This window comes from Aspergillus puulaauensis, chromosome 1 (assembly GCF_016861865.1).
Source record: "Aspergillus puulaauensis MK2 DNA, chromosome 1, nearly complete sequence".
Lineage (NCBI taxonomy): Eukaryota > Fungi > Ascomycota > Eurotiomycetes > Eurotiales > Aspergillaceae > Aspergillus > Aspergillus puulaauensis.
In genome coordinates this window covers 2052370-2065915 of record NC_054857.1, presented here as the reverse complement: position 1 = coordinate 2065915, position 13546 = coordinate 2052370, and the positions used below count along the sequence as shown (strand labels likewise).

The following is a 13546-nucleotide window of genomic DNA, read 5'->3' as shown; positions in this document are numbered from 1 at the left end:
CATACTTCGACATGCTTTGCCCGGCATAAAGGTGCGAGGAACTGCCCAGTGGCTTGAAGACACTCGAAAGCAACCTATATTCAGACGCTCATCTGCAATCCTTTTACTGATAGCAGGATTATTAATGATGATAGGTACCGGTTGGTGTCCTGGTACATAAACCGGCGCAGCTTCCCACGCTTGGCTGTAGCCATTGATATGGAACCCTACACGGCACAACATTAGGTTGATTTTCTTTTTACCGACCAATGAAGCAATACGGTGCAGGCCAAACTTCAGTGGGAGAGCGTAACCCCTGTGTGTAAATACATATGATAGAACGGGCTTCTTTTTGTTGAGAAATCAATGGCAGCTAGCAGTACCTACCTTAACTTCTTTGTACCAACCTATCTCCATGCTAATTGAGAATTACGACCCACCAATCAGGATGAGTGTTAATCTGCCAGACAGCAAACAGTGCAAACACTCATGATCATCGCCCATTTTTCGTAATTGTACTCATTAGGAAGATCCAGCAAAGGTCGGAGTTCACGCTGGAGCAATTCCTCGTCCAAGATGCCGACCAAACAATTCAACAGCTTCTGGCGCAGGAAGCTTAGTAGCCAATGCTTCAGACTTCAGGTACTATCAACCCCTCCGTGGCTGAAAATCTCGCGAATTGTTGCCATACTCAAGCTTTGAGAACTGCTAAAAGAACACACTCCTTTTCCATCGCAACTAATTGGGGATACAGGTGCAAACTACAAATCGCCCAGTTGCTTTAGCTATTCCTTCCCGACGTTCGTTATGCACATTATCAGCGAGTCTACCGGGGACAACTCGCCCATCAAAACCCCATAGGACACCAGTTTCCAATGCCAATACACACGGCTGCAAGTTCGCGTCTAGACTTGCGCGAGCTATAGCACCGCGCCCTGGTGGAGCGACCGAAACCTACATCGCATATGGAATGACCCAGAAGCTATTCGAGGCTTGTTCCAGCCAAGGGGACTACAGGATACCCCAGCTACAAGAGAAGAATGCCCAGGTTCCCAAGACGGAGGCCGGAGAGGATCTAGGTGTTGGAGAAGGTTGGTGGTATCAAGGTTTGTTTTCTGGCCATACCCGTTTTTTTTTTTTCCCACATCGAGAAACAGTAGCTGACATCTGCGCTTTTTCCGCCATTAGAATTAGGCCTTGTCCCAACCTTTTCAACGTGGTCTCAGATTACTTTTCTCCATATGTACCTATTAACGGCTCGACTTCGGGCACTGCCGTCTCATGAGAGTCTTCAGACGTATTCGCGCCATTTGATCGACCACTTCTCACATAGTGCCGAGCATCGTATGGATGTGCTTCATGGCTTGACGAGTCGTGCTATCAGGAATAAGTTCTTGAAGGACCTTTTCATCCAGTGGCGTGGTGTTCTTGCCGCATACGATGAAGGTCTCATCAAAGGGGATGCTGTCCTAGGTGCTGCTGTGTGGAGAAATTTGTGGAAAGCGAGTTATAACACCCCTGACGGGAATGAGATTGAGTGGGAAAAAGTTGCGCGTGTTGTCGCCTATATGCGGCGGTTGCTCTCAGAACTTTCGAAGCTGGATGACGCAGATCTGATCTTCCAGTTAGGTTCACCGAACAAGGGCAAACCTGGTGTGTTTTCACCCTCTGATGCAGACAGGCTTTTGGTAGAGAAAAAGCGATAGCTGTGAATATGCCGGGAAAGTAGGGCCTATTTTACGTGTGATAGTTGTACGATATGATTTGGGCTATGAGAGAGGACTTCATTTGTATGGTATATGCCGCTTGCGGGAGTGTCTATTTACTCTAGAGACCTGCAAGTGTTAGTGGAAACTTGCGTGTTTCTGGTAGGCCTTCTTAGGGACGCGAGGTCCATAAACCTACCAGACCCCAGCAGGCTTGGGGTAGACCAACCGAAACAGCCTGTGCGAGTTGCCAAATGGCGGGGCTAAATGAATCACACGTTGTCTGGCTAAAACAGGTCCTTTTCGACCATACCTCGGCAAATTGGATGGTAGAAATCTTTGTACTTTACAAAGGTATCAATCGCCACTTGACGATCAACCTTTTGCAAAGTTCGGTATCTGTGGACTCGTTAGCCCTCTTACCAACTGTTCTTTGACGTGGGTTTCTTACAATGGTCGCACGAATTTCATCCTTCCAATCTTTCCAAGAAGATCTACGGTTGGCTCGATCACACTTTTGTCGCCAGCCTTAATACCGATTTGAAGATAGAGATTGGAAACCTCAATATTCCCACTCTTAGCAAGACCATAAACCTCACCCATAATCTTGGACAGATCAGCAGTTAGAGGCTGTTCAAAAAGCAGGATTTGTTCTAAAAAGACGACAATCTGGTTTGCTGTCAATCCTTGGATATCGCTCGGCCGAGGGTGGAATGAAGACTCGGGAAGGGACCTCCACTTGTTAGCCAGTTCATACACAACATCAGCTAGCGACGTATCAAAGTCTGGTTTTGGAGGCAGGCCAGGTTTGTAGAACCAGGCATCCCAATCCACTTCGTGCAAAAATTTGGAGGCTTCAGCATCAGGCCCAAAAAAACTCAGAAGTGAGGACTTGAATTCGTAGGAGTCCAGCGATTTCTCTTTGAAGGTAGTGAAATACTAGAAGATATCAACATCAAATCTATCAGGACAAGAGCACATGGCAAACTCACATGGGGAATGAAGCGGTCGAATTTCTCCTTTCCAATAAGGGTTTCCAGATAAAACAGGAAATTGAATCCTTTCTCGTATGGGATGCTCGAGAACGCATCATCCGGATCTTCTCCCTTGAGAATTGGAACCAATTTTGTGAATTCGTGATCATGGCCATATCGCTCAACGGAATCTTTAAGGGACTTCCAGCCTATAATGGCCGAGAAATGGCGATACTTTTCACCATGCCTATTAAATTAAGTTCGGTCAATGAACATTTGAACTAAGGACATATCAGAATAAGATCACTTACATTGCAGCTAGTATCTGTACAATGGTCAACTGTGCTCAACATTCACGAGACAACAATAGGCATGATTTCGGAACTTACACGTCTCTCCAGATAGACTGTCCACCCTTCATTAAGCCAGAAATGCTCCCATGAAGCACTAGTTACCAGATTACCGCTCCAGCTATGTGCCAGCTCATGGGCAATAACGTCGACATTTTCCCGATCCTGGTGGCTTATATTAATGACAAAAAAGGGTGCTCAGTTTATTTTTTAAACCTACCTTTGAAATGATGCTGGGTGTCGCAAAGGTAAATACCGGATTCTCCATACCTCCGTATGGGAAGCTGGGCGGAAGAATCAGGACATTGAATTCACCCCATGCATAGGGGTAAATAAGTTTCTGAACTCACAAATTAGTTAGATATTCCGATACGAACAAGTCTATAAGCAAACCTCTATCGTATCAATAAACCTCTCCGTATCCGCCTCGAGCTCCCACTGGCATTCCTGAAGCTTATCAGGGCTGGTTGCAACAACGCTTCGTGGCCCAACAGTAGCCTCCACAATATCGCTATCCAAATTAGTAAGTGAAAAAGTAAATGCAATTGTGGCTGGACATTTGCACTCACCCACTAGCTAAAGCAAACAGATAGCTTGGAATAGGGACTTTTTGGTGGAATTGGTAAAGGCTCTTTACGCCAAGCTGCGGCTTGCTCGAGGAGTTGCGAACAGGCAGGCCACTGGCAATAACGGGCAAATGGGAAGTGATATTAAATTCAAAAGTGCATTTAACATCAGGCGTGTCCTGGCACGGGAAAATCGACCGGGCATGGATGGCCTGGCACTGAGAGACTGAATCGCAACAACCGTTAGCTCTAACTGAATATCATCACAGGCCACAAATTCTCGAAAGGGCTACTTACACATATACGGGTGCTTCTTGTTTGATGTTTGGGCCGGAGTCAGCCACTGGAGAGCGGTGCATTTCTCTGTTGTTTCGACAGAGATCTATAACCCTTGTTAGCGCATTGGCCTGGCCGGCTGCTAGCCTCAGCGATCCGACATACGTTAACGTCAATTATTTCATCAAGTTTAAGGGGCCTTTCTAGCTTAATTTTCAACGCGGTCCCGTAAGGCCCCAGTGGAGGGAGAAGCTCCCATTTCACGGGTAAACCCGCGACCTGGACGTCACCGATATTGACGTGGTGAGAATCAAGAATAACTTCTTGTGTCTCAGCATTGGTGGTTGATCTGAGCCTGTGGATAACATTTCCGACAAGCTTCTTTTGTTCAAAAAGGATCTCAAAGTTGACGATGCTATGAGTACAAATCCAATTATTATAGTTGGACAAGGTATTAGGGTCCCTTGCGGGGTTGATGAGGGTCGCCATGCTGCGTGCGCAGAAATTGGCTCTGGTTGAATTGCTGTAGAGCGTGCTTCGAGCAAAATATAACTTCTGTGATCGTGATCGAAGTAAAAACGACCGGAACATATGGATTCATGCGTTTGGAGTTTGGACGATTGAGATTCTTTGACTACGGAGTCCGTAGTTGTTGGCGGCACTGGAGGGTGGATCCAAATTCGGTTACCGTCATTAGCCGCGCCTTCATATAGTTACTCCGTACGGTAGTACCTAATTAATGGTGATGCGCCCTCAGGCTGCCAGGCACCGATTACGTCGTATGTTACTCAATGAATGCGACTAGGATAGCGCGACCATTTCTTCTCGCGTCTATGCAGAACTCTACAGAATGCACACAGTTGCCGATGATGGATGTGCATCTATACTGTAACCTCTTGAGACAGGAAATAGCGCCAGAAGCTTACAATGTTTGGGGAAAGGCATAGCTGTATCGACTGCAGTTTTGACTTAGTCGATCTACAAAGAAGAGGCATCGCTGATCTGCCTGACAGACCAGACTCCAGCACTCCAACTGGAGTGATCCTCTGGGGCTGGCTGGTTGCAGCCATCTGAATCTGAGAGGCCTACACACAATACTAATCTTGGCAGGGGCCAGAGCACATCTCAGGTCACGTGTTGGATAATAGTACTCCAGCAACGGAGCTTTTCAAATGCCCGCTTTTCAACTGCGCAACAAATCAGTCTGTGTTTATCTGTTCACTTAAGCATCAGATTGCAATCAAGTTTAACCGGGAAAATTTGTCTCCCAGATCGAACCTAACTGGACACCTAATTGCTCTTGTAATATTAGGTACAGAGCACCTTCACAGCTTAATTTAGAGATTATTTGCCTTCAGTTAGTTACAATCAGCTTCCATTGACTCTTTCCCAGCTGCCCGTTATATACCCACTGAGCTGTTCCCACATGATATTCGAAAATGGATTCGGCCCCGCAGGTGCAAGTTGGTGGAACTGAAGATGCAGCGCGGAGCACGCAAACTCCAGTCGATGCGGAGATGACGCCGGCCCCAAGTGCAGGAAATGACGGTCAAACAGAACAGACACAAGACGTTTCTTTACCAGATGCGCAACCAGCAGAGGAATCACAGCCCCCAAAACTGCTTCACTTCCTTGAGTAGGTTTACAACACCCCGGCCGCGTTCACTTATTTCCCTTAAAGCCTATATATGTGTTATTTTCAATCGCAACCATGGAGACTATACTCACGGACTCTCTCAATAGTTTCTTGACATCACCAATTGTCGAGCTCGTTGTTGGAAGCGGTGATGAAAAGACTGCCATGACGGCCCACCAGAGCCTACTGTTGGAAACGCCTTTGTTATCCGACCAGGTTAAGGCATTTGGCGAAGGTCCGGTAGGTGGCACATTATCTTCCGCTTGGCGATGCCCGTTAATTGACACTAAATTCCATAGCGCCGGATTGAACTCCCTGATGAAGACGTCGAAGCGTTTGGTTATTTCTTACAGTATCAATACACACGGGACTATGCACCTTCACAACTACAAATTGTCAATGGAACAGATGATACTGGCGAACAGCTCCTCAAGCATGCTCGTGTATACACGCTGGCAGGGAAACTAGGTATTCCTGCCCTGAAGTCCCTTGCGCATTCTAAGATACATCGCATCAATAGTACCTCGCGTGGTGAATTGGCCTATGCCCGCTATGTATATGCTAACACGGCGTCCGATGATGTTACTATTCGCAGGCCCGTGTCGAACTTTTGGGGTATGAGGAGCCATGTCCTGCGCCATGAGGCGGTCGAAGATTTTAAGCAACTATGTCTCGATGTTCCGCAGTTTTGTTTTGACGTCCTGACCGTGGTTCTGGACCAAAAAGAGAAACGCGCACAGGACCGAGCGGAGACAGAATCTGGAGTGAAGGGAAGTGGAAGGAAGCGACTTCGCAGTGGCCTCTAAAAGACACAAACTGGATTGTCGATACGTGACTCGCAATCGGGGGACGTACCTATCGGTGGATCGATCCACCATCATTTGTAATCTGCTCGTCACCGAGCTCAATATTCTATTTTCGCTTTTCTACGGATAGACGCACCGCCATTTATTTTTCTGTCTGCAGGTCCTGGGCCCCGTATAAACCCACTGATCGACAATTCTACTTAAGGTTTGCTTGTAGCTGTGTTACTCTATGGTTCTGTAATGTATGATGTTTTTTTTTTTTTTTGAGAGCATGGGATTTCGGATTCGGTGTTCTATAAAGTTATGGCCCTAAGCAGCCAGAGCCTCAATCTCCTCAATCACCTTAGGTGCTGTAGTCAGGTTGTCGTGCCCATTCTTAGTAACGTGGATATTATCTTCGATGCGAACCCCACCGACTGCCCAGTATCGCTGCAGGGTATCCACGTCAATATAATTTTGGAGATCGGGGTTCTTGAGGAACGGCTCAATGATGAAACGGCAGAAATAAATCTATAAGAGAAACGATCAGTAATTAATATTGAAAGATAGCGCAATGGAGTGAATAAGACTTACGCCAGGCTCAACGGTGATAACAGATCCAGCCGGTAGCTGGCCCCGGACACGAAGATACCTGAACATGGTATCATTGTCCTCATAGTTCGGGTTGCCGCCAGTATCATGCGTATCCATTCCAAGGTAATGGCCAAGGCCGTGTGGGAAGAAAGCAACGCTAATCCGCTTCTCAAATAACTCGTCATCTGAACCGCGCAAAATCCCCAGCTTCAGCAAGCCCTTGATTGCAATGCGGTGTGCGTACGCGTGAACGTCTTCCCACTGTACCCCTTCCTTCAGCATATCGATGCACTTCAATTGCATCTGTAGAACAATCTCGTATATTTGGCGGGTTTCTGGCAGGAATTTACCGTTCAGGGGAAACGCACGGGTGATATCTGCACAGTAAGTACGGTATTCCCCGCCGGCATCAATTAGAACGTTGTCCTTTCTCCGGTGTGTAACCTGGTCGACCAGATTCTCGTCGTTCTTTCCATAATGTAGAGTGGCACCGTTCTCACCACAGGCAACGATCGGATGATATGATTGTTCACGGGCTCCGTTAGCGATGCAAGCGGCAATGAACGCTGCCTCAATTTCACGCTCGTTGGTAGCAGATTTTGCGGCTTTAATGGCTGCAATATGGGCCTTGGCAGAGATATCGTTTGCTTTCCTAAGAAGCGCAACCTCGTAACTGTCTTTGATGACGCGAGTCTCCTCGATGACACCCTTCAGTACGCTGAAGTTGGTTTCAGAGAAGCCCTCAAATTTTGTACCTTCAGATACCTGCTCCACAATCGCAAAAGCAACACACGTATTGCCTTTCGAGGCAGCAATGGTCGCCAATGTTGCGTTGACTTCGGGTATCTCCAACACATTATCGACATCATATCGCTCGAGTGCCTCCGCAGGTGACAGTGGAAGGCCGGACCAGATCACGTCATCTGGGTTAACCGGAGGAATGAAGAGGGTTAACTGATCAGAATCGATATTATAGATCAGAGACGAGTCCGGTAGCAAACACCCTGAGAGATAGAAGAAAGGGCGCCGTTGTCTGCGATAGTCAGCAAATGAGCAACATTCTCACAAATAATGCGGCCAGCGACAAAGTATAGCAACCCATCCGCGACCAAAAAAGCACTTACCTGAAGGGCACCGGTTCGTCATTGTCTTCGATTAAGCGGGTTTTTTGAGCTTCTAGGTAGATGGCGCCTCCACTGTGACCAAGAGCCTTGAGACCGTCGGCAACCCGTCGAGCATGTGCTTTGGCGGGATATTTGGCCGCAAGGATGGTGTCAAGAGAAGTCATGGTTCTTCAGTCCAATGTAACAAAGAAGTTCAAGCGCGCTTTTCTGGGGACTGGAGCTATTTTATCTGTCCCAATGCAACGGCGGCTTACATCGGCCCTGCTCGGCAAACCAGCGGGGTTCCATTTGACAGCGGGGCTGAATCACCGGTGGCGCGATCTGAACCTAGACAGTTAATTATCGGTTTTTACATTAATTTGCCTAGTTCAAACATAATAAGGGAAACTCATATTATTGAGCATTAAACACCATTCACCTAAAGGCCCCACTCTCCTGAGTGTTGGTGATCACATCCTCAAACTCCATCTGCCATTTATCCACCTCTGCGAATTTCAGAGCCTGCATTCTTAACTCTTCACTTAAATAAGCCTTGATCGGAGGTTCCTGTTCAAGATCGAATTCAGAGTCGAGCTCGTCGGACTCAAGGGCTGATGACAAAGGTGAGGACATGTCGGTAGACTCGTTCTCTTTGCCACCATTTGTTTCTTTACGAGAGCTAATGCCGTTTTGTTTAATGGTTGTGGCATCTTTGCCGTGAAGTTTCATATCTGCCCTGCCTCGATTACTATTGACCAGTTTCGGCTTATTCGCTGGATGTCGTCGCGTATGAGACCGATTACGAAAGGGTAAGTAACTCAATTCGTCATCGTCTGGTGCAGGCGTAGCGACTTCATCTCCATCTGACTCGCCGAGGACGTCAAATCTGGATGCCCCCAGGCGCGCTACCCTCTTCTGGCGCCTTCGAGGCAAGAGTTTATCTTGAAGTGCTGCTGTTGGGATATGAAACTTGTTATCATTTGGCTGTGCGCCCTTGGGGATCTGGGCCTGGTTTGCACGAGACAGCTGCCGATCTGAATCTGGTGTAGACATTTCATGAGTGAGAACCGGAACAGGACTGCTCATTGGTGGTACTATCGTCTCGCTGAAAGTAGCCGGAGATTGTGTTGGATGATGCAGATCACCAGAGGATTCTCTCTGTCTTGGGTCCATTCCTGATGTTGGGGGCCCAGGTGTGCTTCTTTCAAGATCGAGAAACGAGTTGGAGGCTTCAGTTTCGTCGACTGATCGTTTGCGCTTCGAAGATTTACCACTTGAAAGTAAAGATGGAGACGTTTCGGGGGAAGACACGGCAGGCCTAAGCACCAATGACTTCCCTCGCGAAATATTCAATGGTGTTGATTCATCCTCCGGACTTAAGCCACCGAGAAAGTCATCGTCGTCGAGATCAGATGACCCATCCTCATCGTGCATCATATGTAGAATACTCGCTTGTCGAGGTCGTCGTCTGAAGTTGCTCAATATTGAACTCTCAAAGGCAGGCGTCCCCGGGATCCTCGAGCTCGTATCTCCTTTGCGCCCAGCAATGGAAAGGGTCGAGGAGTAGCCCCGGGCCCTCGTAGGTGGTCGACTGCCTGTAGCTCCCTGTTCGGTTCCAGGTGACGACCCTAATGCAAATCCATGCGCTTTGCTGAGAGGCGTTTGATTCCTTAATTGCCGTATAATATCGGATGGGTCAGCGCTATTCGCGAGTCGCGAACTGCTCACTGCATCGCTTCTTGGTGACCGTGAGATATCGCGAGATCCAACGATATCTCGCGACGAATCATGACTCTGGGTCTGTTTCGAAGCTACCGTCGCCAAATGATTGCGCTTCGCTGCCGGTCTGGGCATGATATCAAGCAAACGTATTGCCGAGGAAGGAGGTCTTGCGTTCGCCTTCGAGTACCGCTGGCGTGATTTCAATCAATGAGAACCAGAAGGAAAATGAGAGTTTGATTTGTCTTCAAATTGTGAGACGTGAATGGGGTGTTATTGTGTGGTAGGTGCGATCGTGGTTGATCTCGCGTTGCTTTGTTTTGGAGAAAGCGACGCGTTAATTACACTACTCCAAATTTGGCAACGAACATCTCCGGCCGGGGCCCGGCAGACCCGACATGAGGAACCACTGCCTCGACTTTTACTGTATTCTACCTCTGTTTAATTCCAAATATACTCCGCACTTTACAAAAGTACTAGGTCTCTATACGTAGTAGACGCAAGGATTTAATGCTACAGTAATAATTTGTTCAAGGATCGGGCTCCAACCCTTGAGATCAACTGGTTAAGTCCTCACCTTGGATGAGCTACTTAACTGGAGTCGCTTCGTATGACAAGCTCCTCAGCCCTTCAATCCAGCCCTTTCCATCTAAAGGCATGTTCGCAAACAGTTCCAACTGGGCAAAATAACCACGGGGATGGCGAATAAGATTCTCGTCTCCAAATTAAATCCAATAGTTCCGTTGAGCATCCTCCACGGACCACAGACCGTATCTCGGAAGGTATGATAAACGACCCCGACCGCCTGAAACAAGGGCCTCGGCCAGGCTTTATGCTTGAGTGAAGTACAGGTAATCGTGCCAGAGCTGATTTTATCATTGCTCTCGGTTAAAACTTGACTACGTAGTACTCGCTACGCAGTGCTCTAGTACATAGCCCCACCATCTTCTCACGTGGGATCAACGAAGCCTCCGTCGGTAGTCCGTGCAGGAGCACCACCGTCATTGACGCTTCCCCGCTCAACCAGAAGACCGATACCTACAGATTGAAATAACCTTGAGGCGCGGGGAAAACATGAGACAATCATGAGTCACCAACATATAACAGAGGCCATACCATCTAGTCTCCTAGCAAACAAGAGGGCCCTGGGTTAGTTCGTACATGGTGGTTGGCTTCTTCTATACGGTATTTACTGCCGATGGTTCTTCAAGTATCTGTGCCACACTTACTCCAGAAGTTTTCCCTTTATTCCATATGCCTCGCTGTTTCGAGAACAATTTCGATCCACTACCTCCCCAGTTGCAGTTGCCCATTTGGTTTCGATTACCGAACTCTGTCCACAGCGCAAGGTGTTCTCCGATACGACAAAAGCCCTAATTGTTCAAAATATCCTACGCCTTGCGCTCCTTAACCTTGAAAAATGCTAGCAGTACTAAAGTTTGGATACTCGCCTTGAACAGCTCAACGGTACGAATGGGCAGTGGTTTTGTTGACATGAGAAGCTTGCCTGCGTATATAAAGTGACTTGCACTCTTCTACGGCGGCCTGCTTCGCTTATGTCTATATTCACCATTTCAGCATCCGAAACTATGTCTATTTCACCGGAGAGGGACAGGGAGTTACCGTTCGATTCTAATTCACCAACTGGTTTGAATGAGTTGGCGGACAAAAAAAAGCGCCCCAGTTCCGAAGCCACCGAGTACCCCCGAAGACGTGCTACCATTGCTGTATGTATCTTCACCATGCTCCATTCTTATAATTCTTTTGACCGGCCCACCCAAGCATTGTTAACCATTAAGTATAAGCAAAGTAGTGCCAAATATGTCGTTTACGGAAAACTAGGTGTAACGGAGCACGCCCAAGGTGCCAACTCTGCACTGACCTTGATGCAGAATGCGTCTACAGGGAACCCGGCATAAAGCTAGATGCTGGAGATAAATTGATCATTGAAAGGCTCACAAGAATCGAGGGACTACTACAAACTAGCCTAGCAGCAGAAAATACTCGCTTGACGTTGTCCTCGACTTCACCCGCAACAAGTAACGAAATCAATATTAGAAGCGATGACGTCGTTGCGAAATCATCTAGGCATCAAGTTGTACCTGGAAGAACGACCTGCATTGTCGGACTCGGCTCATGGGCAAACCCGCCAACAAGCATATCAACAATGCCCAAAGCACACACGACACCGGCACTGAATCTCTTGAACTGGCCCTTGATTGGGGACTTAGTGGCTCGCCCATATGATCCACAAACGTTATTACAGTTAGAAATGGCCCGTGAGCCGCTCAGAATGGATGCCTCTGCTGCGCTTGATCTATCCCATGCCCAAGCTTATATCGAAACCTTCTTTGAACTAGTCAACGTTTGGTATGCGTGTGTTAATCCCTACACTTGGCCACGATATTATAATGCGGCTGTTTCTCTTGGTTTTAGAGAAGGCCCAGAGAGTTGTGTTTCTCTTTTGGTCTTAGCTCTTGGCTGTGCCGCCCAGTATGGCAGTATCGCTTTGGTTCCGACGGACAAGGATCCTCCTGGTTTTTCATATTTTATGGCAGCATGGAATCTTCTGCCGTCTGTCATTATGCGCAACTCTGTAGCTGCCGCCCAATGTATTATCCTAACAGCTGCTTACTTGTTTTATTTGGTCCGGCCACTTGAAGCTTGGGCATTGCTATCAAACGCCAGCATCAAGCTACAGTTATTATTCGGCAACCCATCTCGTGTTCCTATCCAATGGAGGGAGCTAAGTGTGAGGGTATATTGGAATGCCCTCCTATATGAAAGCGATCTGTTGGCTGAATTAGATCTGCCGCACTCTGGAATTGTGAACTTTGAGGAACTCGTCGATCTTCCAGGGAAATTTGATGAGGATTATGACGACGACGACGACGATGATGATGCGGGCGAGAACGACGAGGATGCTAAACATAAACCTGCCAACTGTACTGGCCGTGACGAACTCTGGTACTTTTTAGCTGAGATTGCCCTGAGGCGATTGCTCAATCGAGTTAGCCACATGATCTACCAGAGAGACGACACCCTCACGCTCGCTTCCCTAGCACCAATCGTGTCGGAACTAGACTTCCAACTATCCCAGTGGTATGAAGGCCTTCCCCAACCCGTCCGGTTTCCTTTATCCCACACCCCCATTTCGCAGCCCGTTCAGACTGTCCTCCGACTCCGGTACTTCGCCTGCCGAACAATAATCTACCGGCCATATATCCTAGCGGTTTTTGAGAATGAGCAGGCATCCGGCGACTCATGGGTAAGAGAATGTTGCCGGCGTTGTTTAGAGGCTACCCTATGCCAACTAGAGAATGTGACTAGTCATCGTGACGGCCATCTCCCGTATTTATGGCAAGGTGCTCTATCAATGGTATCCCAATCGCTACTGATAATGGGCGCAACTATGTCACCTGCGCTCGCGGCTTTACTGCCCTCTACATTCCGCGTGGATAGTATTATATCTAGCGTGATAACAGAGGTCGACCGGTACGCACACCTAGCGCCAAGTCTCAAGCTATCTGCGGAAATACTTCGTGACGCAGAGCGGCGTCGTCAAATTTGTCTTAGATCCTCGGGTGAAATTTTCTGCAAATGATTTCAGAATCTAACTTGGAAAGCTATTTTAGTCGTCCCTAGCACAGGGAGGAGGGTGCCACATCGAGTGACTTCAAGTACTCATTCTGGCAATCATCTGGAAGGTGGATGGCTATTTCCAAGGAGTCAGTCAGACTCACATTCATAAAGGATTTTCTGGCGCAAAGCAATATTGAGAGGTTACATTCTTATCAATAAGATGAATACCCCTACTTTCTTGTGTTACAGTTTACATAACAGGTTTTCCTATTATTC

The 13546-nt window shown here is 47.7% G+C and overlaps 6 protein-coding genes across 6 annotated transcripts; 3 read left to right on the top strand and 3 right to left on the bottom strand.

Annotated features, from left to right (window-relative positions):
- Positions 1-555: 555 nt before the first annotated feature.
- On the top strand, positions 556-1685 carry CBP3 (uncharacterized protein; the record flags this gene model as incomplete). Its single annotated transcript, XM_041705029.1, has 3 exons — positions 556-621; positions 734-1085; positions 1168-1685. 3 exons carry the CDS (start codon positions 556-558, stop codon positions 1683-1685), a joined length of 936 nt encoding a protein of 311 aa, XP_041550185.1.
- Positions 1686-1972: 287 nt separating this feature from the next.
- APUU_10818S (bifunctional aminopeptidase/epoxide hydrolase) lies at positions 1973-4442 on the bottom strand (the record flags this gene model as incomplete). Its single annotated transcript, XM_041705018.1, has 10 exons — positions 1973-2084; positions 2137-2624; positions 2678-2906; positions 2971-2984; positions 3049-3174; positions 3230-3349; positions 3403-3520; positions 3579-3801; positions 3873-3957; positions 4017-4442. The coding sequence occupies 10 exons, from the start codon at positions 4440-4442 to the stop codon at positions 1973-1975; spliced, it is 1941 nt and encodes a 646-aa protein (XP_041550184.1).
- Positions 4443-5290: 848 nt separating this feature from the next.
- Positions 5291-6293, top strand: APUU_10817A (uncharacterized protein; the record flags this gene model as incomplete). The annotated part of the gene is made up of 3 exons (XM_041705007.1): positions 5291-5487; positions 5595-5727; positions 5787-6293. The coding sequence occupies 3 exons, from the start codon at positions 5291-5293 to the stop codon at positions 6291-6293; spliced, it is 837 nt and encodes a 278-aa protein (XP_041550183.1).
- Positions 6294-6602: 309 nt separating this feature from the next.
- APUU_10816S (aminopeptidase P family protein) lies at positions 6603-8154 on the bottom strand (the record flags this gene model as incomplete). The annotated part of the gene is made up of 3 exons (XM_041704996.1): positions 6603-6803; positions 6867-7899; positions 7991-8154. The coding sequence occupies 3 exons, from the start codon at positions 8152-8154 to the stop codon at positions 6603-6605; spliced, it is 1398 nt and encodes a 465-aa protein (XP_041550182.1).
- A 250-nt stretch (positions 8155-8404) lies between these two features.
- APUU_10815S (uncharacterized protein) lies at positions 8405-9823 on the bottom strand (the record flags this gene model as incomplete). The annotated part of the gene is made up of 1 exon (XM_041704985.1): positions 8405-9823. The coding sequence occupies one exon, from the start codon at positions 9821-9823 to the stop codon at positions 8405-8407; it is 1419 nt and encodes a 472-aa protein (XP_041550181.1).
- A 1421-nt stretch (positions 9824-11244) lies between these two features.
- On the top strand, positions 11245-13292 carry APUU_10814A (putative C6 finger domain protein; the record flags this gene model as incomplete). The annotated part of the gene is made up of 2 exons (XM_041704974.1): positions 11245-11415; positions 11502-13292. 2 exons carry the CDS (start codon positions 11245-11247, stop codon positions 13290-13292), a joined length of 1962 nt encoding a protein of 653 aa, XP_041550180.1.
- Between the last annotated feature and the right edge of the window lie 254 nt (positions 13293-13546).